Below are 23,219 nucleotides of genomic sequence, written 5' to 3'. Positions count from 1 at the left end.
AAAACAAAATTTGTAAGAGTTTTACATTTTATTTTAAAAGGCAGAATTCTGGCACTGAAGTCTAGTCTTCTAGCTTGGAGTAAAGATAACTGCTTTATTAATGAAATGTTCTAACAATGGGTCCCCACTGTCAGCTGTCCAGAGTCAATTCAGTGCCTGATAAAAATAACATTTAATATAGCATATCCTATAGCCCAAGAAGTAATCTGCTATCCATTGTATTTCCTCATCTCCACACAAAAAGGAGGCACTACATTATTTCATCACATCAATGACACAACACTGTTTTATGACACACCATGAAAGAAAAAAGCTGACAATCAAAATGTGACTCACCACCAATTGTAAGACATCTCAATTTCAAGGATGTTAAGATGCAAGAAAAAATGTCGTAGAATCTGTAACATATAGTGCAAATCTGACATTCTTTACTAACAAAAACATTTGCCATCTTCACACACCACCAATTTTCTTTCTTGGCTAAGAGTGTATTTACATGGTTTATTGTATAATTCAATTCAATCTGATTCAAATATTTTATCGAAGATCATACTATTATGCCAACACTATGCTAAGGACAAATAAAGTACATACTAGGCTTTATAACAACATGACATCTTCTCTTCCAACATAGAGTAGCCCCCTTATCTGTGGAGGATATGTTCCAAGACCCTCTGATGGATGCCTAAGACCTCAGAGAGTACCAAACACTATATATACTGCTTTTCCTATACATATCTTTTCACTTAAAGGAGGCACTTTACAGCTTCTCTTTGGCTTATCTGAATTACCAACATCACTAGTCTTGTATTTTGAGATCATCATTAAGTAAAATAAGGATTACTGCCCTGGCTGGTTTGGCTCAGTGGATAGAGCGTGGGCCTGTGGACTGAAGGGTCCTGGGTTCAATTCTGATCAAGGGCACTTGCCCTGGTTGCAGGCTCAATGCCCAGTAGGGGGCGTGCAGGAGGCAGTCAGTTGATGATGCTCTCTCATCATGGATGTTTCTATCTCTCTCTCCCTCTCCCTTCCGCTCTGAAATCAATAAACATATATTTTAAAAATAAAGTAAGATATGGGTTACTTGCATGTTTAAAGGGACAAAAGCATAAGAAGGCCTAGTTGGCTCCAAACCATCACTAGAAGGACTTACTCTATGATCTCAACACTTTCAACCAACCTGCGTAGCCCGGGTTTTTATCTCGGAAAAAAAAAGGGGTCAAAACATCTCAAAGCAAGATGCTACAAGAATAAATGTTAGAATGAGAAGTATCACATTACTAAACAAGTTATCAGAGAACAAGAAAGGTAGAAATGAGGATAGAATGGGCCAGCAGGATAGACTTCAGCTACTTGCTACTAAAAGATTTTTTGGGGAAAAAAAGATTTTTTGAAAAAAGTACAAAAGTGAATCTGAAAAAAATTAGAAACCATTAATAGTATTAGCTCTATTTAGTAAATAGAGCTCACTAAGGTGAATGAACAAACAAACCGGTACATTCAAACTATGGAATATTACTCAGTGCTAAAAAGAAATGAGTTATCAAGCCATGAAAAGACATGAAAGAAATTTAAACGCACATTACTAAGTGAAAGAAGCCTATCTGAAAAGGCTATATATACTGTATGACTCCAACTATATGACATATGGAAAAGGCAAAAATGCGGAGACAGTAAAAAAATCAGTGGCTGCTAGGTGGAGCACGGAGGATTTCAGGGCAGTGAAAATACTCTATTATACCGTGACGGTGGTTACAAGCCATCATACATTTGTCCAAATCCATAGGATGTACAACACCAAGAGTGAACCCTAATGTAAACTATTTTGCATGATAATGATGTGTTAATGTAGGTTCATCAATTATAACATGCATCACACTCTGGTGGGGGATGTTGATAATGGGGCAGGCTGTTCATGAATGGGGACAATGATATGGGAAATATCTTTCTATACTTCCCTTCCATTTTGATATGAACCTAAAACTACTCTAAAAAACTAGTCTTGATTTTTAAAAAAGGCTATTGGGCATGTAAACTTAAGAAAGTAAGCAAAGAAAAAGAGGTTACAAAGAAAACAGCTGAGCCCTGGCTAGTGTGGCTAAGTTGGGCGTTATCCTGTGCATTGCTGGTTTGATGGTCAGGGAACATGCCCAGGTTGTGGGCTTGATCGCCTATGGGGGGAGTGCAGGAGGCAGCTGATCCCTGTTTTGCTCATATCAATGTTTCTCTCTCCCTCTCCCTTCCTCTCTCTCTAAATCAATAAAAAACAAAATAAAAATAAATTTGTAAAAACAGTTGAACACCAGCCCAGGGTCATCAAGACACTAGGATGGCCCTAAGTGTCACACTATTGACTCTTAGCATCTACATGACATCCAGATGCTGGCAAAGGCCAACAGTCTGAAAATGTACCACCAAGGTAACTAAATCAATAAACAGCTGGTTATAAACACTTCTGACTTAGATACAACACAAAAACCCAGGTGTCCCCTTGAGTTGATACATAAATTCTGAACTGTCCTCTACAATCTCAAAATAAATAATTACTACTATAGTATTTGTAACTAATGAGGTATTTCCCACTAACATTCAGTTTCTACCTTTCTTCCTCACTATTTTTAAGGAAGCCCCTGAGAAATAAATACTTTGGCTTAACTTTTTAACCTAGATCAAATGAGTTAGGCAAAGTTTTAATATCTTATGCTGCTTTATAGCATCAGCTCTAAATATACTCTGCTCAAGAAAATAAAGCATTGTATATACTTTTAAAAAATGTGTTTTTATTGATTTCAGAGAGGAAAGGAGAGGAGAGAGAGACAGAAATATCAATGATGAGAATCACTGATCGCTGCCTCCGGCACACCCCACATTGGGGATCGAGCCTGCTACCTGGGCATGTGCCCTGACTGGGAATTGGTCGGAAGCTCAATCACTGAGCAACACTTGCTGGACTAAAGAAACCAATTTTACCATAGGCTAAATCATATAAATAAGAGTTTAGTATCTCATCAGCATTGTAACAAAATGACATTTGATAACCTGCTGTAGTTAGTAACAAAAAGATACACTGAATGTAATAGCATTTTATATTACCTTAGCCCCAAGTTATCTTCCTGATCTAAAACTCTTTAAGGTGATAGAATTCCTTTAGTTATAATGCTCTTAATAGGTTTGCAACTCATCCTAAGTTTATCTTCATTTTCACATATAAATGTTACAGATCTAAAAACAGCCAAATGTAGAAAGTTAAATTTATCATGCAAATAGCTAAACAAATCCACCAAACCTGTGTGCTTCTAGACCACATCCTCATACATTTATATCCCATCTTATTTCCAAAGAGGCAGTACCAATTACACTTCATTCAAAATCAAAATAACTTCTATACAAAAGCCACTAATAACTAAGATGAATGCACTGCTACATTAATTATCAAAAGTTAACAATTACTCCCTCCAGAGATGGAGTGTAATTCTTCCAGCTCCCTTGAGTGTCAGCTTAACTACACACTTAGTGACTAGCTTCCAAAGAATATAATACAGAGGAAAAACTAACTTTACAGTGAAGAAACCTGGCAAGCACCACCTTAGTCATGTGTGTCAAGGTTACCGTAACCTGTGCAGTCATGAGGGGGCACTTCCCCTTTGTGGTATTCTTTCCAAACATCCACAATGAATTTGGCCAAATTTTAAAATCTTATTATTACGATGTCTAATCATAGGGGGGAGGGGAGAGGAGAAGGGGACCATATAAACAGAAATTGAGGAGCACTCCAAAAAAATACCTGACCAGTACTGCAAAACAAGTGATGTAAAACAGTGAAGGAGTGAGAAACTCAGACTAAGGAGACATGACAACTATATGTAATGTGGTATCCTGAACTGAATCCTGGAACAGAAAAGAACATTCATGGAAAAACTGGTAAATCTGAATAAAGCCTGGAGTTTAGTGTACCAACATTGGTTTCTTAGTTTTGATAATATAAAATGGTAACACAGAGGTAATTTCTGTATTATCTTCACAACTCTTCTGTAAATCTAAAATAAAAAGTTTATCTAAAAAAAGTCAAAAGCTAACAAACATTAAGGCAAAAACAGTAGAAAATGAGAAGGGTCGCTTACACCCAAGCTTTCTTTCATAAAACCATCCCAACTTTTAAAAAAGCAAGCATCGAAAGTTTTTATACAAGCTTAGCTATGTTGAGACTAATAATTAAAGGTACTAAAACATGAAGCAAAACTGATCCACTATAGGCACTCAGAGCTTAAATATCAATAAAAATGTTGGCACCTAAATTTTCTGCAATATATATATTTAAGATATCTGGAGAGTATTAAAAAGCATAATGGGCCCTAACCAGTTTGGCTCAGTGGATAGAGCGTCGGCCTGTGGACTGAAGGGTCCCAGGTTCGATTCCGGTCAAGGGCATGTACCTTGGTTGTGGGCACATCCCCAGTGGGAGGTGTGCAGGAGGCAGCTGATCGATGTCTCTCTCTCATTGATGTTTCTAACTCTCTGTCCCTCTCCCTCTCTGTAAAAAATCAATAAAATATATATATTTTTAAAAAAGCATAATGGTAAAATAGTTAAATGCTTAAATACAGAACTGTTTCCAACTCTGACGGGATCCTATCCTGGCTCTGGAAATATTATTTTACTCAGTTATACTCCCATTCCCTAATTTACCTTTAAAAAAAAGAAAATATTGCCGAAACCGGTTTGGCTCAGTGGATAGAGCTTCAGCCTGTGGACTGAAGGGTTCCGGGTTCGATTCCAGTCGGGGGCATGTACCTTGGTTGTGGGCATGTCCCCAATGGGGTTGTGCGGGAGGCAGCTGGTTGATGTTTCTCTCTCATCGATATTTCTAGCTCTCTATCCCTCTCCCTTCCTCTCTGTAAAAAATCAATAAAATATATTTTAAAAAATATATATATATATAGCCCTAGCTGGTTTGGCTCAGTGGATAGAGCGTTGGCCTGAGGACCAAGGGGTCCCGGGTTCGATTCCGGTCAAGGACACATACCTTGGTTGCAGGCTACTTCCCAGCCCGGGCCCTGGTTGAGGCTCGTGCAGGAGGTAACCAACTGATGTGTTTCTCTCACATCAATGTTTCTGTCTGTCTTTCCCTCTCTCTTCCACTCTCCCTAAAAATCAATGGGAAAATATCCTCGATGAGGATTAAAATAAAAAAAAAATAAAAATAAAAAATATATAATTTTAGGTATTTAAATATATAAAATTTTGAAAGGAACAGCATGCTGCCATTCTAGCCTGATAAAAGCTTCTATAAATCAGGCACTCTTACGGTCTTATTTTATTTTTTAAATTGACAGGGCACATACAACTCAGAGAATACTAAAACATGCCCTGGCCAATTGGCATGTGTGGGAGGCAACCAACAGATATGTCTCTCTCACATCAATGTTTCTCTCTGTCTCTCCCCTTCCATTCTCTCTAAAAATCAATGGACAAATATCCTCGGGTGAGGATTAACAACAACACAAAAAGAGTTAAAAAAGAATACAAAACACAATGCCATGTAATCTATTGTTGTACAGAGATACCAGAACATTTATATAAAAATCTACTAAGTCATTTTGTTTTATTTATGAATCTTAAATTCATAAACAAGATTAACTGAGGCATAAGGCTATACTGTTTAATTATATTTTTCACATAACAAAAGCAACCACTAAGTAGTGAAACTAATTTTATAATTCACAGATAAAAAAGTAGACATTTTAACTTTGGCCTTTTTTTTTCTATCAATAATAAAAACAAAGTTATCAGAATTTATAGCCAAGCATCAGTATTTCACAAACTGTTACATAAGGCCACAAATGATATTGTCTAGAAAGAATACAATTTTTAATTTCAACTAGAGATGCCCTTATATTCAGAAAGTAACCATTGCTTTGTAATACTATTATTTGCATTGCAAGCTTTCTCCACATAGAAAAACATGCTAAAATCTATGTACGATTCTAAAATTTCACTTTAAATAATAAAATGTCATCAGAACTTCATCAGAGCTGACAAAACACTATAAGAATGACATTTAAGAACTAAAACAGCCAGAACAGACTAAAATCATTACATTATTCAAATAAGTAATAAGCCCAGCCGGAGTGGCTCAGTGGTTGAGTGTCAGCCTCTGAACCAGGAGGTCACAGGTCAATTCCCAGTCAGGGCACATGCCCAGGTTGCAAGCTCCATCCTTGGTGTGGGGTGTGCAGGAGGCAGCCGGTCAATGATTCTCTCTAATCATTGATGTTTCTATCTCTCTATCCCTCTCCTTCCTCTCTGAAATCAATAAAAATATATATATTTTTAAAAAGAGTAATAAGCCCCAATTTACTGTGGATTTTTTGGGGGAGGTTGCTTTTTGTTTGTTTGTTTGTTTTGTGTTTTTAGAGAGAGAGGAAGGGAGAGGGAGAAAGAGATAGTAACATCAATGTGAGAGAAACATCAATTGGCTGCCTCCTGCATACCTCCCACTGGGAACTGAACCAGCAACCTGGGCATGTGCCCGACCGGGTATTGAACCAGCGACCTTGTGATACATAGGACAACGCTCAACCAACTGAGTCACATAAACCAAGGCAAGCCCCAATTTAAAAGCACCCAAGTCATACACTATTTTTTTATTCTGTAAAAAATAGAATTTCAAGTTCTATTTCCCATCAATCAAATAAAAGGTAAGACGCATCTCTGTCAATTAAAATAATCCAGTTCAAAGGCTTGAATATATATACATATACTAGGTCACCCCCCAAAAAACAGAGAATAAGCACAAGCAGACATTTTTAGTCATTCTTTGAATTACAAGATGCAAAGGGGCCAAAACTCAATGCCGGGAATGAGCTCCCGTAGGGACAGGGGACTACTATTCCCTTTTACCTTGTCTGAAGAGCACAGGAGGATACTGGGTGATAGAGACCTCTAGACTTCCTACCTTGAGGACTTAAAGAAAATAGTTAGTAGCTTTTGAATCTCAGGAACATTGACTAGACTGTATAATACTAGCTTACAAATTCTTCATAGACAAAGAGAGACCAGTACCTTTAAAATATAAGAACACAAAATTCAGGTGCCATGTTCCAGTGTGCCTGACTTCACTAAAAATTAAAGCAAATCTAAGGCACAGCCTATTTTTACATTCAGGAGGTATATAGCAAAGTTGTAAACTACTATACATTTTTAGCATAAATAAGTATGAGTTTGATAAACAATTGCCTACCTGCACAAAGTGAAATAAGCCAAGTATTCTCTGATTTTCAAACTCCTAGAAAAAAAGGACCTGGCTTCACTACTACTTTTAATAACCTTGCATGTAAGATACTGTAAAGGATCTGGAAATACCTTCTCCCTAAAGGTTTATTTACGTATTTTCCTCCCAGTGAATTTAACTGTCTTGCGTGATTTCTAGAAATTAGTCAAAATATAAGCTAGGAACACTAATAGAAAGCAGACATATTCATTTGAAATACTATATGAAATGATAAATATAGTCTTTACAAGCCACCAATAGTCTTCTTGATGTATTATGGTTTACATGTTATAAAATTCCTAGCTAAATCTCAAAGGAAAGCCACATTAATTAAAGACAGAAAGAATCTGGTACCTAACTATTCTAACCTAAGAGCCTACAGAAAAAAAGATAAAAGCAAATGTGTTCACAAAAGCATGAATGACTCAATACAGGTATACTTAAATATATGTCATTTGATAATCGAAGACAGCATTCAAGAACTGCTTTTCTTTACTGCCAGGAAAAATTGGGCAGCAATCCAGATAATTAGACTAAAGAACACACTCAAAAGTCTACTTCCTCTCCTCCTTCCACCCATAAAACAAATCTGACTTAAAAAAAATAAAAAGTTTTGTTTTTAGTCCCTCAGGATACAAATGAATTGAAAGACAAAATACAGGGGGGGTTTTTTCCCTCTATATCAAGATGGTAGCTATGGAGAATTGAATGAATTACTTGGTAAAACTAACAGTTGCTAATAATGTCAAATTGTGTTGCCAAAATCAATGATTCTGTTATCAAACATGTACTATGTTCTACATTTTAATATACTTACTTAAATATATTCTAAAGCTATATTGAGATCAGCCACCAAGTTAAGACAGAGCTAAAACTCCTTTAGTCAGAAAAAGCCTCAAGCATTTAAAATGCATTTCCCTCCTATGCTCATCCATTTGAATGTAAACATAATCCTATCTAATAATAGACAAATATGCAAATTGACCATACCTCCGACACACCCACAAGCCACGCCCACCATCCAATCAGAGCGAGTATGCAAATTAACCCAAACCAAGATGGCTACAGCCACAGAGAGCAAGGTTTCCTAGGTAACAGAGGAAGCCAAGCTTTCTGCCAGCCGTTGCAGGCCTAAGCCTCCACTCAAGCTACGGAGTTTCAATTATAGAAGGTAAACAAATTCAAACAGAAATGGTGGCAGAATGGAGCTTGAGAGAGCAGGCCAGGGTTGCCGGTGGCAACAGGGGAAGCAAAGCTTTCCCCACACCCTGGCCGGGTCCACCCGCTTAAGGCAACAAAGTTTCAATTATAACCCCAACACAAATGGCTGGGGGCCTCGGAGGGAGCCCCAGGCTTGGCTCTGCTCCAGGCTACAAAGTTTCAATTGTAGAAGGAAAATAAATTCCAGATACCAGGGCCTCCGCTTGGGTTGCCAGGGGGCGTGGCCAGCCTGCAAACCACCACAGGCCCCTCTCTCAGGCCGCCCCACGCCCCAAGGGAACCCCACCCTGATCAGGGACACCCTTCAGGGCAAACTAGCTGGCCCCCACCCCTGTACCAGGCCTCTATCCTATCTAATAAAAGAGTACTATGCAGATTGATCATCACTGCAACACACAATATAGCTGCCCCCATGTGGTCAAAGATCCTGCCCCCATGTGGACACAAGATGGCCACCACAAGATGGCCAGCAGGAGATGGCAGTTGGGAGGCACCCGGCCTGCAAGGGAGGGCAGTTGAGAAGGACCAGGCCTTCAAGGGAGGGCAGTTGGAGGTAATCAACCCTGCAGGTTAGGGCAGTTAGGGGTAACCAGGCCGGCAGAGAAGGGAAGTTGGGGGCAAACAGGCTGGCAGCAGAGTGGTTAGGGGGTGATCAGGCTGGCAGGCAGAAGCGGTTAGGGGCAATCAGGAAGGCAGGCAGGCAAGCAGTTGGGAGCCAGCAGTCCTGGATTGTGAGAGGGGTGTCCGACTGCCCGTTTAGGCCCGATCCCAGGGGTTGGGCCTAAACGGGCAGTCGGACATCCCTCGAGGGGTCAGATTGGAGAGGGTACAGGCTGGGCTGAGGGACAACCCCCCTCTGTGCATGAATTTCGTGCACCGGGCCTCTAGTTTGTAATAAAAATCTAAAATATCTAAGACCAAAAAAAATATCTAAGACCTACATCATGGCACGCTTTCATTGTAGGAGCCTTAGTTTGGATTAGTGATCTAACCAAGTATAGTAGTTATGCCCTCCCCCCCACCTCCTTATGCAGTTTCCCTTTCCGTAGTTTCAGTTATTCATGGTCAAAATAATAAATGGAAAATTCTAGAAATAAACAATTCATAAATTTTAAATAGCATGCCTTTCTGAGTAGCATGACAAAATCTCACCAAGTCACACTCCATCCCACCCCAGGTGTGAACCATCCCTTTGTCCAGCATATCCCCGCTGTCCACACTACCTACCCATTAGTCATTTAGTGGCCATCTTGGTTATTAGATCTACTGTTAAGGTACTGCAGTGCTTGGGTTCAAGTAACCCTTATTTTACTAATAATGAATGGCCCCTAAGCACAAGAGTAGTGATGCTGACAATTCAGATAAGCCAAAGAGAAGCTGGTAAGGGTATGTATGCATAGGCAAAAACATAGTATATGTAGGGCTCAGTACTATCTGCAGTTTTAGGCATCCAGTGGGAGTCTTAGAACATATACCCTGCTGATAAGGGGGGGGACGACTGTACCAGCTGACAGTTGTGGGACCCAAAAGCTATACATAAGTTACCATTTGTTAATAATAATAATTTTTTTAAATCCAGTTTCTTTTCCTATGGAGTGAAATAAAAAAGGTTATGTAGTTTCAAAGCTTTGTTGCTAAATTAGGAGATTTACTAATTTATTCACAGATTTAGATAAATAACTAGCAAAAGAGCAAAGTGCAGTACTCTCTAAGACAGTGATGGCGAACCTATGACACGCGTGTCAGCACTGACACGTGTAGCCATTTCTGATGACACGTGGCCGCTGAGGCGGCTGCATGCCGAGGATGAAACATTTGCGAAATAATGTTTTTTCCTCAAAGTAACACACTACCCAAGTTATGCTCAGTTTTTTGGCGAAGTTTGACACACCAAGCTCAAAAGGTTGCCCATCACTGCTCTAAGACTATAAAACAAATATAACACCTGGTGGTCTCTTATAAACATGATTCCTACCAAATCAACCTTCTACAGACAGACACTACAATGGAAATGTTAACCTGCATTTTTTAATTTTTAAAATTAATCTTTCAGAAATTGTCTATGTAATATAAAGTCAACTGATTGAAAGCACTATCCAGATAACTAAAGTTATACTGGCACCATTTAAACGAAACAACTACATTTATTTTCACTAATATAAGTAGTAATCCAATTGCTTCTAAGGTAACACGAACCAGGCACATGCTGTATCTAATTTTCTATTTATATTACCTCAACTAAGATTTTATAATCCAAGAAACCTTGAACCCCAGCCGGGTATCTCAGATGGTTAGAGCATCATCCTGATATACAAGGTTACAGATCTGAACCCCAATCAGGGCACATACAAGAATCAACTAATGAATATATCATTATCAATAAGTGGAACAACAAATCAATATTTCTCTCTCTCTAAAAATCAATAAAATAAAAACTAAAAAGAAAGAAGTACAAAAGTATCCCTAATTTGAAGATCACCATTATCACAAAAAACATGAAAGTTTCAACAAAGAGATCAGAACTCATCTTTCATCACTATATCAGGCTGACTGCTTCAGTGCTGAAATGACACCAACAAAAACACAACAGAACAAAATGAAAGCCCATTGAATGTGGACCCCAAGATTTTTAATTAAATATTTTAATTCAAATGTTTACCTTCTTTGATATAGAATGCCATTTCTGGAAAATAGAAATAATCCAAAAATACAGGAAAAGACTTATGCACAAAAGGTTAATTTCAATCTTATTTATCACAGAAAAATGACAAAGAAGTACACCAATGAATGTCATATCAGTTATTCATTATGTCTATTTTTAACTGTGAAAAATAATTGCAAAAATATTAAGCAAAAAATGGCACATACAGTATAAGCAACAGCTTGAAAAATATATCCTGGTGGTGTGTGTGTGTGTGTATGTATAAAGGCTGATGAAAAAAACATCATAATGGTCAATGGGAGAAAAAGGAGACTTATTTAATACTTTAAACAACATTTAAATTAAAAAAACAAAAACAGCCGAAACCGGTTTGGCTCAGTGGATAGAGCGTCGGTCTGCAGACTGAAGGGTCCCAGGTTCAATTCCGGTCAAGGGCATGTACATTGGTTGCGGGCACATCCCCCGTTAGGGGGTGTGCAGGAGGCAGCTAGTCGATGTTTCTCTCTCATCGATGTTTCTAGCTCTCTATCCCTCTCCCTTCCTTTCTGTAAAAAAATCAATAAAATATTTTAAAAAAAAAAACCATCATAATGTTAACATTTAAGGACAACAGTTATTACATTGTGGTCTCTAGACCAGCAGCAACAGCAGCAAGGAACTTGTTAGAAATGCAAGTTGCCCTAGCCGGTTTTGCTCAGTGGATAGAGCGTGGCCTGCAAACTGAAAGGTCCCGCGTTCGATTCCAGTCAAGGGCACATGTCCAGGTTGTGGGCTCAATCCCCAGTGGGGGGCATGCAGGAGGCAGCCAATCAATGATTCTCTCTCATCATTGATGTTTCTATCTCTCTCTCTCTCCCTCTCCCTTCCTCTCTAAAACCAATAAAAAATATATTAAAAAAAAAAAAAAAAGAATTGCAAGTTATCAGGCCACACTCTAGACCAGTGAATAGGACAACTCCAGGGGCGGGACCCAGCAACCTATTTTAACAAACCTCCAGATAATTGAAAACCACTAACTAAAGGGTAGAATTATGGGTAACTATTTCCTTTCCCTTTTTGTAACCTACATTTTCCTCAATTATTTTAGTACTTGTATAACCCAACTAAGTTTTTTTCATTAAAGTATTTTATTAAAACGTACATTGTGGGTCTACAGTTGAAAACCTATTGTGCCCTGGCCAGGTTTCTCAGTGGTTAGAGCGTCGGCTGGTAGACCAAAGGTTCAGGGGTTCAATTCCCAGTCAAGGGCACATACCTCAGTTGCAGGCTGGATCCCCCACCCTGTGGCCCCAGTCAGGGCGAGTAAGGGAGGCAACCAATCCATGTGTCTCACATAAATGTTTCTCTCTTTTCTTCCCCCTCTCCTTCCTCTCCTACACTCTCTCTAAAAAAAAAGAAAAGTTATTTTGCAGGTCTGAATTATATACCTAAAAATAAAATGATTCTTGGAACCATTAAATCTGTTAAGACTGAAGAAGATACTAAATTATAAACACTACATATAAATGTAGGTCAAGGTGCTGGGGAAATTACACACGAGGAAACCAACAAATCCATGGTTTTCTAACACATGCACACAAACAGAGTAAGGGACTTTTACAGGTCACATGTGCAAAAGATTTCCCCAAAAAAAGCTGAATTTTTAGGCTTGCATGTAATTTATTAGAACTGCACTGCAGGAATCAGATGTCGTGAAGCTGTAAATGCTTACTCATGTAGGTACCTGATTAACCCAAATAAGTACTAGTATGTTACATCCGTCACCAAAATCTAGGCAGAGAAGACAAATTCAGAACACTGGGAGTTGCCAAAGCCTTAACTTTGAGCTTAAAGACCATTAAACTGTTCTACCTTCCACCTCATCATCTCACTAAAATAGAGGCCAAAGGAAATAAAAGGCAAAACACAAGTTCCCAACTGACACTGGAGCTAGTTAAAATATTACATAATTGTCTAAACTTTGAGCACAAATCAAAGAGTAACAAAGATTACTAACTTAGGAATAGAATAACTACTGATTAACAGCAAAATACTAACGTTGATGTCCAAGACATATGACTACACATTTTAATGTTTCTTATTTCCATTTTTTAACATCTATCTTTTAAATAACAAGAACACAGATTCCCATACATCCCATCACATAAAATTCACATTTTAACCTTCCTATTCCTTGAAAAGTAAATCCTGAAATTAAGTACAATTATTCAGAAGGGTGATATAATACAGTGCTAACCTTAAAAAAATAAGTTTGACTAGTTACAGAAGCATCATGACTACCCACACTGAATTTTTCCTTACTAAACCCCCAGCAACCTTACATCAAACCTGGCATCAAGGGGGTAACTCAAACATTTGAGGGGATGAACTGTTATTAAAAGCTTTTGAATCCTAAAGCAGATAGCCAGGATTCTGGAGGATTCACTAACATTGTTAATGAATTTAGTATAAGTCACTGCCCCTTTCTAGAACTCTTAACACTTTTGCAGGGGAAGCTTACATTTCTACCATACTTTTAAATCTCTGCATGAGTCAGTTAAGTATACTTAAAGTAGCAACATATCCTGTTTTAAATTTCTGCACTCCCTCTGAAAATTCTTGGTACCGGTATTATAAAGTTCCAAAATCTCACAATAACAAGTACAGTGTATGCCAAATTCCCATTATTATCACATTTACTTTTCTGATTTAACCTTGAACATTTCTTTCCCTCTATGAGGTCAGATTTTCCTCTCTTCCTTTTAAACCTTGAAAATGCACTTGATCCTGTAACACCACACACAAGAACTCCCCAGCCCCAACTTCTTTTGCATGTAAACACTCTTCTGGCCACACACTCCATCAGCTGTTTGGTGGTAGCTCCACCCCTCCTCCTTTTCCGGGTAGTAACAGAGCAGCCAATGAGCTGTGAGGAGCTGTGCCTGCGGCCTTTTGCCTGCATACGCTTTTCCAAAACAAGCAGCTCCAGCCTTCAGCAGGGGCCACTGGTTCACAGATAAAAGGATCACCAGGCTGTGCAACAGGGTGAGCCGTCTAACCCCACCAAGAAGGAAACCCGTGTAATCTGAGCTGTTTGTTCCTCCACCAGGGAGAATTTAAACTGATATTCCTTTAGGGCAAATCACGATTTAAGGTCACCAGAGTCCCAGTTCTCAGACAATCTAAATAACCAGCAGGGTTTGAGATGGAAACCTCAAAGGTTGCCAAACTGGAAACGGCATAGAATTACTAATCTACCTGACTTTGCAGACAAATGGCCACACTATTCACAACCATTCCACAGGATTTGGGCTAACTGCAAGTTTCTTGATTGGGACACATTCTTAACAAGGCCCCAAAGTCATGAATGTACATCAGTTTCTAGGCTCCTGGAGAGGTTTGCACAACACTCAGCAAAGGATCAGAAGAGAAACAATGAATGAGTCAGAGTTTCAGAACATAATCGCCCAGAATCGGTGCAAAACACTCACTCCCTGCATAACTTGGGAGTCAGTTCTCCTACCAACCCCCGATTCTATAAACAACCAGAATCTGTGTCTCCTAGCGGGGTGGTGGAAGGCAGTGGCCAATTTGTTACACATCCTCCTCCCTCCCTACCCCCACACCACTACTTTCCTATTATACAGGTTCCCTACGAGGCTGTAAATCGTGGTGGCATAATTACACTCAGGAGACATCCAAAAATGGGCTGAAACAGGAGATTGCAATGAAACCAGTTATCAGCCTCCACACCAAAGAAATCATCAAGGGACACTGAGGGGCAAAAAGCAAGTACATTCCTTCAGACCTTTTCTACTTCCTCTCCTCTATCTTTCATTTTCAACCCCCAGCCCTTTTACACAATTGTACTCATTTTCATAGTGGGTTGGGCAATTTTTTTCCTTAAATTTTTTTGCCTAATATACCATGCTCAAAAACTGTTGGCTCCATTTGGGCCTACTAATGTGAATTCAACAGAGAAAGGAGGCCACAAAATCATTCAACCCCACAAGACACAGACACACACAAAAGGAAATAACGAAAAATTTAACTTCCAAACTATGTTAGCCCAGAAAATAATAAACACAAAACAAAGATAACCTCTGCCTTTTAAATCCCCAGATGGTTCTCCTATCTCAGAGATCTATGATTTTAAAGCGCCTCAGCTTTCTTTTGTCAGAAAGGAGGAAGGTGGGGAAAGAACAGAAGGCCAATGCATCTTAGCCTTTCTTCATCTTCTACTAAAAATAAGCTATGAAACAAGCCACTTATGGGGAAGAAAAAAAGAAAGACACCCTGCTGTTCTTTGTCTGTTTTCCTCTCCCTCTCCACCCCCCACACCCCGACTCCTAAATGCGGTAATCATTCTAGATGCCACAACTACTAAATGAACAAAAGGCACTGTATGGAAAAGGCATCAGGTCAAGTTAGGCCTCACCCTTTATCCTCAATCTTCTAAAAATATGTATGTATATAATTTGAGAATCTGACACTGATCAAAACCAGCTGGCATTCTCCCACCCACCCCCATCCCAATTAAACATTAGGTAGAAATTTACATTAGGTGTGACAGTAACTCTCAAGTCAAGATAAAAATAACTCAGAATCTGCCACCATGTCATTTCCTAGTTTCTAAACAAAAAAAAAAACCCGCAACTGCTTTGTGTAACATGTACACACTGCCATAGTTACAAGTTTTCCTGAAACCTTATGAAAAGCCAACATTACTGGTATCATTCACACATTTACAAAACTCAATCAGAGCCACAAACAGCTCACCGAGTCTCACTTATGCCTGGAAATATGTTTGGTACATAATATGTACTTTATTACTTGCTCCTGTCTCTAGTCTCCACTCCCACCTCCCCCAAATTCCAAACTTGAAACCCTAAAACTTAGAAGTCTATCTGTTCCTAATTTCTAGCCACGTTTTCCTGAGTGAGGAGATAAACACCTTCTTATTCCTGAAAAGATTATGAAAAGAAAATCTCTTCCCCAGGCAACTTCCCTCCCATCCCCCCGCTTCCAAAACTAAATGCAAAAACTACTTGTTTAAAACTTTAGCGAATTCCAAAACTTAGTATTTGACAACAATCGTCGATGGCTACACCGAGGTAAAATGTCCAATCAAAAACAGTAACAAAGAAAAGAAGGAATTCACCTGAACAATCTAGCCAAACTTGAGTTATATAAACAAAACCCTGCAACAGGGGGAAATGGTGGGGGGATGGGGGTGAGAGAGAATCGGCAGCAGGAGACAGGACTTTTTAACTGTTTCACACACTAACACTTCCCACCCCCTGCTTCCCCCCCACTCCTCAGTGATTTGTTCAGAAAACTGGGCTCATTTCCTCTCCCCCCAACCTCTAAATTACCCCCTCAAAAATGTTCTCGATTTGTCACAGGAACCTTCGCGACTTTCTCTAGTTGTCATGAAATAATCAGTCTGGACTCCAACCAAAACCACTGCCTGAAGGACTCTTTATCAGCTACAGCTTTCCCACTGCTACCTCCAGAGTAGATGAGGTTGGAGGGAGGGGGAACAGGAAAATAAAAGGTGTCATTTGGCAATTATTCCCCAAGAACCTTATCTCCATAGAGGGAGGTGGCTTAAGTGGCTAGTACAGGGGCTATTTGGTCAAGGAGATCCTCTTTCTCTCCCTCCCCGCAGCTGTCATAGCCACAATATGGAGGGTGACTTGCTGGAGGCCCTGGGGGCCCTCACCACATCCAACCATGGGTGGGATAGGCTTTGTCACTGTGAAGAAACACAGTGGGGTTCTACTAGGGACCAGAAAAATTAACAGGGGTCTCTAATGTAAAACACCCAGAGCTCTTTACCACTTGCAAGAAGGGGCAATGAGCAGACTGCTCTCTTCCTAATATAGAAAGGAATTAGGGATAAAGGAGGTCACTTGAGTTACCCCAGTTCAAGAAGCACTGTGAGTGGAGAGAATGGAGGCATCTCAAGAAAGGGAGAAAGGCTGCACTCTCGGGAATTTCTACCTCGAGTTCCTAAATCAAGGGCAAGCAAAAGGAAAGAGACCCTGAAGGTGGGCTTGGTGGTGAAGAGAGAGAGCCGAGCTTGCAAAAAAAAAAAAAAAAAAAAAAGCCGTCTTGGGAGTCCAAACGTCGTGGAGCAAAGTCACGGGCACTGGGGGTTGCAGGAAGAGCGAGGAAAAACGCACATTTCGGGGTTCTGCAGATAAAGGGGGAGCTGAAAAGGCTCTCGGTTCCTGGGAGGTGCCAAGGAGCCGCCGTAGGCACTGGGGGCAGGGAAGGGAGGGAGCGAGCCCGGACAGTGGCCTGGAGTGCCCCAGGGCCCTTGTTGGGTTTCGGGGGTGCCCTAGGCATCGCCACACCGCCCGCTGCCTACAGCCCGAATCCCCCCTTCCACGAAGGATACAGCTTGACTACATCCGTGTCCATCCGCCTCTTGCCCGGACTGGGGGATGACATGGTGTCGCCGCTGCCTCCCCGTCGCCTGCGCCGCCGCCGCCGCCTCTCTTCCTTCCCCCGCCGTCTGTCACGGGCCCCGGGCCCCGGCTCTGAGGAGCCCGCGGCCGCGCCGGCTCCTCGGTGGAGGTGGCAACACCCCCGCGGTCCTGTCGGGTCCAGTCAGCCGCCGCCGCGCCCCCCGCACGGGGGAACACCGGGCACTGTCCGGCCGAGTGGGGGTGGGGACCCCGCGGCGCCCGGCTCGGGCAGCTCCTCTCCGGCTGTGGTTCCGCCGCGGCCCGGCCCCGGCGCTACGCGGCGCCGCGCGACGCTCCCTCCTGCCTGCTCTAGCTCTCTCGTCTGCTCGCCGCTCGCCCTCTCGCTGGCTCCCTAGCAGCCTCCAAGACCAGCAGACGACTCCAGCTCAGTCGGCCTCTCTACCCCAGCCTCGCTCTGGGCGCCGTGACGTCACCTCTGTGACGTCATCGGTGGGGGCGGTCCCGCGGGCGAAAGGGGTGGGCCGCCGCCGCAACGTGGACTTCCTTGGGGGATTCTGGGAGATGTAGTTTCCCTTTCTCCTGCCTTCACAGCCCTCTGCCCCCTCCCCCTACTTCCTCACACTGGCTCAACTGCCAGTGTCGTTACCGTCATCGTAAACGATAAGACTAAATGACAGCAATAATATTATATTCATGCGTTTTAGGGTAATGAACCCCGTTCTCACATACACTATTAAAAAGTCTGTTTATTTGATTTAAGAGGCCAAGATGGCAATTACTCAGGCACCAAAATCTGGAAAATTACCACACCAGCAGGTTCCCTGCACTCTGCTCCCTCCTTGGATGGAGAGAATTTGTTTGCTGAGATTGTGGACTATAGCAAGGCTTCCTCAGAGCTTGCAGACCAGGGTTCATTACCCTCCATGTGTATAGAACCACTATTTTAAGGATTAGATTTGAGGCACCAAAGTGACAAAGCCAAAAATAGTTCAGTACACACATCCTTACTCCACAGAGTATGAGGTAATAACTGATAGAAACAGGAATACCTTAAATATGCTGTAGTTCAGGACAACGATAGTCTGCTCTCCAAACTCCTCCACCAACCCTAGTACTCTGTCATTAATTCAATATTTATTGAGCACCTACTGAGTACTAATTACTCTGCTGGACATAAGGATATCATGGTAAACTAAGAATGACTAAGTTTACACAACCCTCCCAATATGGTCTGTGGATCTAGTGTCAGCATCACCTGGAACTTGTTAGAAATGCAAGCTGGCGGCCCAGGCCCTGGAGCTCAGCTGGTTAGACTCTAACGGTTAGAGCATCATCCTCATATGCCAAGGTTGTGGGTTCAATTCCCAGCTGGCCAGGTACATACCTGGACTGTGTGTGTGCTCATTCCCCAGTTGGGGTATGCTTAGAAAGCAACCGATGGATGTTTCCCTCTCACATTGAATGGTTATTTCCTCTCTCAAATCAACAAATGAAAAGAAATGCAGATTAGAACTTTACCTCAGACCTACTGGATTAAAATATGCAGCTTAACAAGATCTACAGGTGATTTTTATACTCAATGAAGTGTGAGAGACACTTCAAGGCACTCCAAAAAAGTGATTAAGTGATATGGAATCCAGGAGTGAACCAAGCAAAGGGGGCAGCAAAGAGTGCTCTAGGCATCTCTCTCCCTCTCTCTCTCTCTCTCTCTCTCCTCTCTCTCTCTTTCTTTCCACTGCCATCAATTTTCAAAATTTTTATCTATGAATCCATTTTTTTTTAAATCCTCACCCGAGGATGGATGGATGGATATATATATATATATATATATATACAGATATATATATATATATATATATATATATATATATATATTAGAGAGAGTGGAAGAGAGAGGAAAAGACAGAGAGAAATATCAATGTGAGAGAAACATATTGATTGGTTGCCTCCTGCAAGAGCCCTGACCAGGGCCCGGGGCCAGGGAGGAGCCTGCAACCGAGGAGCTGTCCCCTTGACCGAAAACGAACCCTGGACCCTTCAGTCGGCAGGCCAACACTATCCACTGAGCCAAACCAGCTAGGGCTCTATGAACCATTTTTATTTTGTCAGTCCCCTTACTAACCTCACACACATGCACACACGCACGTACACACATCTGATGCAGCAGCAATCAGCTAAAATTGAATGTTGTTTGCTCTTGTCATTACATCCCTCAAAAAGACTGGCTAATTTGTGTGTGTGTGTGTGTGTGTGTGTGTGTGTGTGCGTGCGTGCGCGTGCGCCAAATATATATAACATAAAATTTGCCATTCTAACAATTTTTTAAACAATCTGTATTTTTGTATTTTTGTAGTTTTTTAATATATCTTTATTGATTTTAGAGAGGAAGGGAGAGGGAGAGAGAGATAGAAACATCAATGATGAGAGAGAATCCTTGATTGGCTGCCTCCTGCATGTCCCCCACTAGAGATCAAGCCCACAACCCGGGCATGTGCCCTTCCTTGACCTGAATCGAACCTGGGACCCTTCAGTCCACAGGCTGATGCTCTATCCACTGAGCCAAACCAGCTAGGGCCATTCTAACAATTTTGAAGTGTACAGTTCAGTAGTATTAAACACATACACTCTGATGTGCAACCATCACTACCACTCATTTCCAGAACTCTTTTTATCACCCCCAAACAGAAACTCTGTACCGATTAAGCAGTAACTCCTCATTCATTCCTTACTCCCCCCAGCCCCTAGTACTTTCTATTCTACTTTCTGAAAAATATGGGCTATTTTAACTGCTTCTAAAAGCGGTGCATTCGTCATCCGTACTGCACACGGTAATTCTGTCAGAAGAAGGACAGGCCTGAATGAAGGGATTTCTAAGCCTTTATATGACCTCTTTGTTAAAGGAAGATAAGGATGGAGCAGAACATTGTTCCTGACTGTCCTCCAGGTTCTTCAGGCCCCTGTTGCTGCCGCCTCCGCTCCCAGCATGGCTCCCCACTCTCCTTCCCCTGTAACTCCCACTCCCGTGCCGAGACCATGCTTCTCGAGCTTTGGTGTACTTCAGAATCGCCTGGGGAGCTTGCGAAGTTCACAAGTGACCAGGCGCCACCCCTGGGATTCTGATTCAGAAGGTCTAGGTGGGGCTTGGACATCCATGTCTTTAACAAGCTCCACAGATGAGTCTGATGCAGGCCAAAGTCTGAGAACCACTGCTTTAGGCACCAGCATTTTCAAAACACCTGTCTGACTCGTCAAGGTGGGGCCTGTGCTTCCACAATGTTCTATGCAAATAAGGAGGTTTCTTCCCCACCGGAGAGCAAGATGGCAAGCTTAGGGGGCCCACGGGTGTTGTTTCCAGAACAGAAAGAATTGGTCAAGGATGGGACACTGAGAAAGAAGGGCATGGGGTGGATCTAGAAATTTCCCCTGCTGCTTTGCTCTTCACAGATGCTATGCTGCTGTGATCCAAGTATCAAGCAAAAATAATCAAAGGACTGTTAGTTGGGAAAACTTGTTTTTGGACAACACTGGAGAAATTAGGGTCACTCTGCCTAGAAATGCAATGGAGATTTAGCGCGCTGAGCAGTCATTGAAAATGAATCACCCTTCCTAGTGTGTCTAATAAGCATTGTAGCTCTGGGTTACTTAGGACAAACCTGTCCCTCCCCAGCTCTTAATTATGCCTCAGTTAATTGCATATATCCTCCTGGAGCCTCAATTTTCTCATCTGTAAAATGTGGTTCATCACTTGAGTGGGCTGATGGAGGAAATCAAAAAGCCCCTTGTAAACTATAAATTGCTTTTCATAAAGTTAACATGAAGTGTTCATTACAAGGTGTAATATAATATTGGTGGTGGTATTATTGTATTATTAATATCACCCACCCCCATTTGCCCCATTCCTTATACACTGTATATTATTTAAGGAAAATGGCATTCACATTTTGCGGGGTATTTTTTAAAGATGTCATAGGGTCAATTTCTCCTCTTTTTGAAGATATGTTCACATTTTTATGATATGCCTTTTTCTCTCTGGGCCTTCTGCCATTTGCTCCTTCATAAATCCATCTTCCCTCTTCTGACTCCCCACCCCGCCTCCGTCCCCTCCTCTTCCCAGAGTGTGAGGACTGCTGAACCCTGCCCTTGACCAGGTAGGTTCAAGAGATGGCTCCAAATGGTGCCAAATGACACCAAATGGTTTTACTTGTTTGGGGCTTATGAAACCTGGAGCTTACCTTGAGCAGAGTAAGTGTGTGCTCACCTTTTCCCCCAATGTTCATCCATTCAGAATGTCAACAATTTACTCTAAAACAACACTGGGGCCTGGGAGTGTCTGTTTATATGTGTGCGCACACATGGCTGCATGCTGGCATGAGCCATGTTCTTCCTTATCAGGAACAACCAGGGGCACTGTGAGGGAGCAGCTGTCCGACCCTGCCTGACTCACCAGTGTTGCAATCTGGGAAACATATTCGGGCCTGTTTATCTCTCCCCAGGGCAGGGCCAAGCTTGACCCGCAGAGCCTCCGATCTCAGGAGCAGCTTCTTAAAGGCAAGAAAAGAAGTTTGGAGCAAATGTAACGCTTTGAGCAAGACGCGAAGAGGGAGTAAGATGAAACCAATCATTTGTGGAGTGGAAGAGCCCAGCCCAGAAGCTGCTATCTCTGAGGGGGCCTGTTAACCCAATGGCACTGTCCCCACCCCACGTGACAGTCCCCCAAATGAGGCCTTCTGCTTCCATTTGATCATTTCTAGTGGGAACTAGGTTCATCTGAGCTGGCATTCTTGGCACCTAACATCACGGGTCCAGAACCCTCTATGGGCAATAATATCAGCAGTTTCCTCACTGCTATAGAAATAAAAGCTTAAAACTCATTTCAAGTTGTCTCCACGTGACCCTGCTACAATCTGTTCCTACAGAAGCAGTCATTGGGAGCCAGAAACATGAAGGCCACACAGCAAGGATGCAAAGATTTCATCTCTTGCTTCGCTGTCATTTCCACATGTCTTTGTTTGCTACCCCTGCAGCAGGTTCCTGGGGCAGACACCAACCCCAAAGCAGCATGATTCAACCCCCAAAGAGCTTGAAACTTAGAGACAGAAGACTCCTTCCAGTCCCAAGTCAGCTACCCATTGCTGATGTACAGGCAAACCTCGGAGATAATGTGAGTCCGGTTCCAGGCCCCTGCCATAAAGGGAGGATCACAATAAAGCTAGCTGTCATCTTTTTTGCTGCTGGAGCGTCTTGCCTTTCATTTGTAAAAAATGCAACATCCACCCTGGCAGGTGTGGTTCAGTGGTTAGAGCACCAGCCTGTGCACCAGAGGGTCTTGGGTTCGATTCCTGGTCAAGGGCATGCACTTGGGTTGTAGGTCTGACCCCCTGCCCCTGGTCATGGCTTGTGCGTGCGCGTGTGCATGTGTGTGTGTGTGTGTGTGTGTGTGTGCAGGAGGGGGGGGCAACCAATCAGTGTGTCTCTGTCACATCAATGTTTCTCTCTCTCTCCCCAGCCCCCTCCCTTCCACTCTCTCTAGAATCAATGGATAAAATATCCTCACTCCTTGACTGAGGATTTTGTTTTAAAAAGCTACATCTAGGAAGCACAATAAAGCAAAGCACAATGAAATGAGGTGTGCCTGTAATTTGGGCAAGTT

The 23,219-nt window shown here is 41.9% G+C and overlaps 1 protein-coding gene across 2 annotated transcripts in view; it reads right to left on the bottom strand.

The window, feature by feature from the left end:
* The window catches only part of UBE2H (ubiquitin conjugating enzyme E2 H), a 108,344-nt gene extending 90,318 nt beyond the window's left edge, over positions 1-18,026 (bottom strand). For both annotated transcript variants that reach the window (XM_008154019.3, XM_008154020.3), the window contains exon 1: positions 17,539-18,026. In XM_008154019.3, the coding sequence (XP_008152241.1) occupies positions 17,539-17,591 (53 nt within the window). In that variant the 5' untranslated portion in view covers positions 17,592-18,026. The remainder of the gene's footprint in view (positions 1-17,538) is intronic.
* Positions 18,027-23,219: the final 5,193 nt, after the last annotated feature.

The sequence above is a fragment of the Eptesicus fuscus genome, chromosome 14, assembly GCF_027574615.1.
Source record: "Eptesicus fuscus isolate TK198812 chromosome 14, DD_ASM_mEF_20220401, whole genome shotgun sequence".
Taxonomy (NCBI): Eukaryota; Metazoa; Chordata; class Mammalia; order Chiroptera; family Vespertilionidae; genus Eptesicus; species Eptesicus fuscus.
The sequence above is the reverse complement of the archived record's forward strand: the minus strand, read 5'-3'. Positions and strand labels throughout refer to the sequence as shown.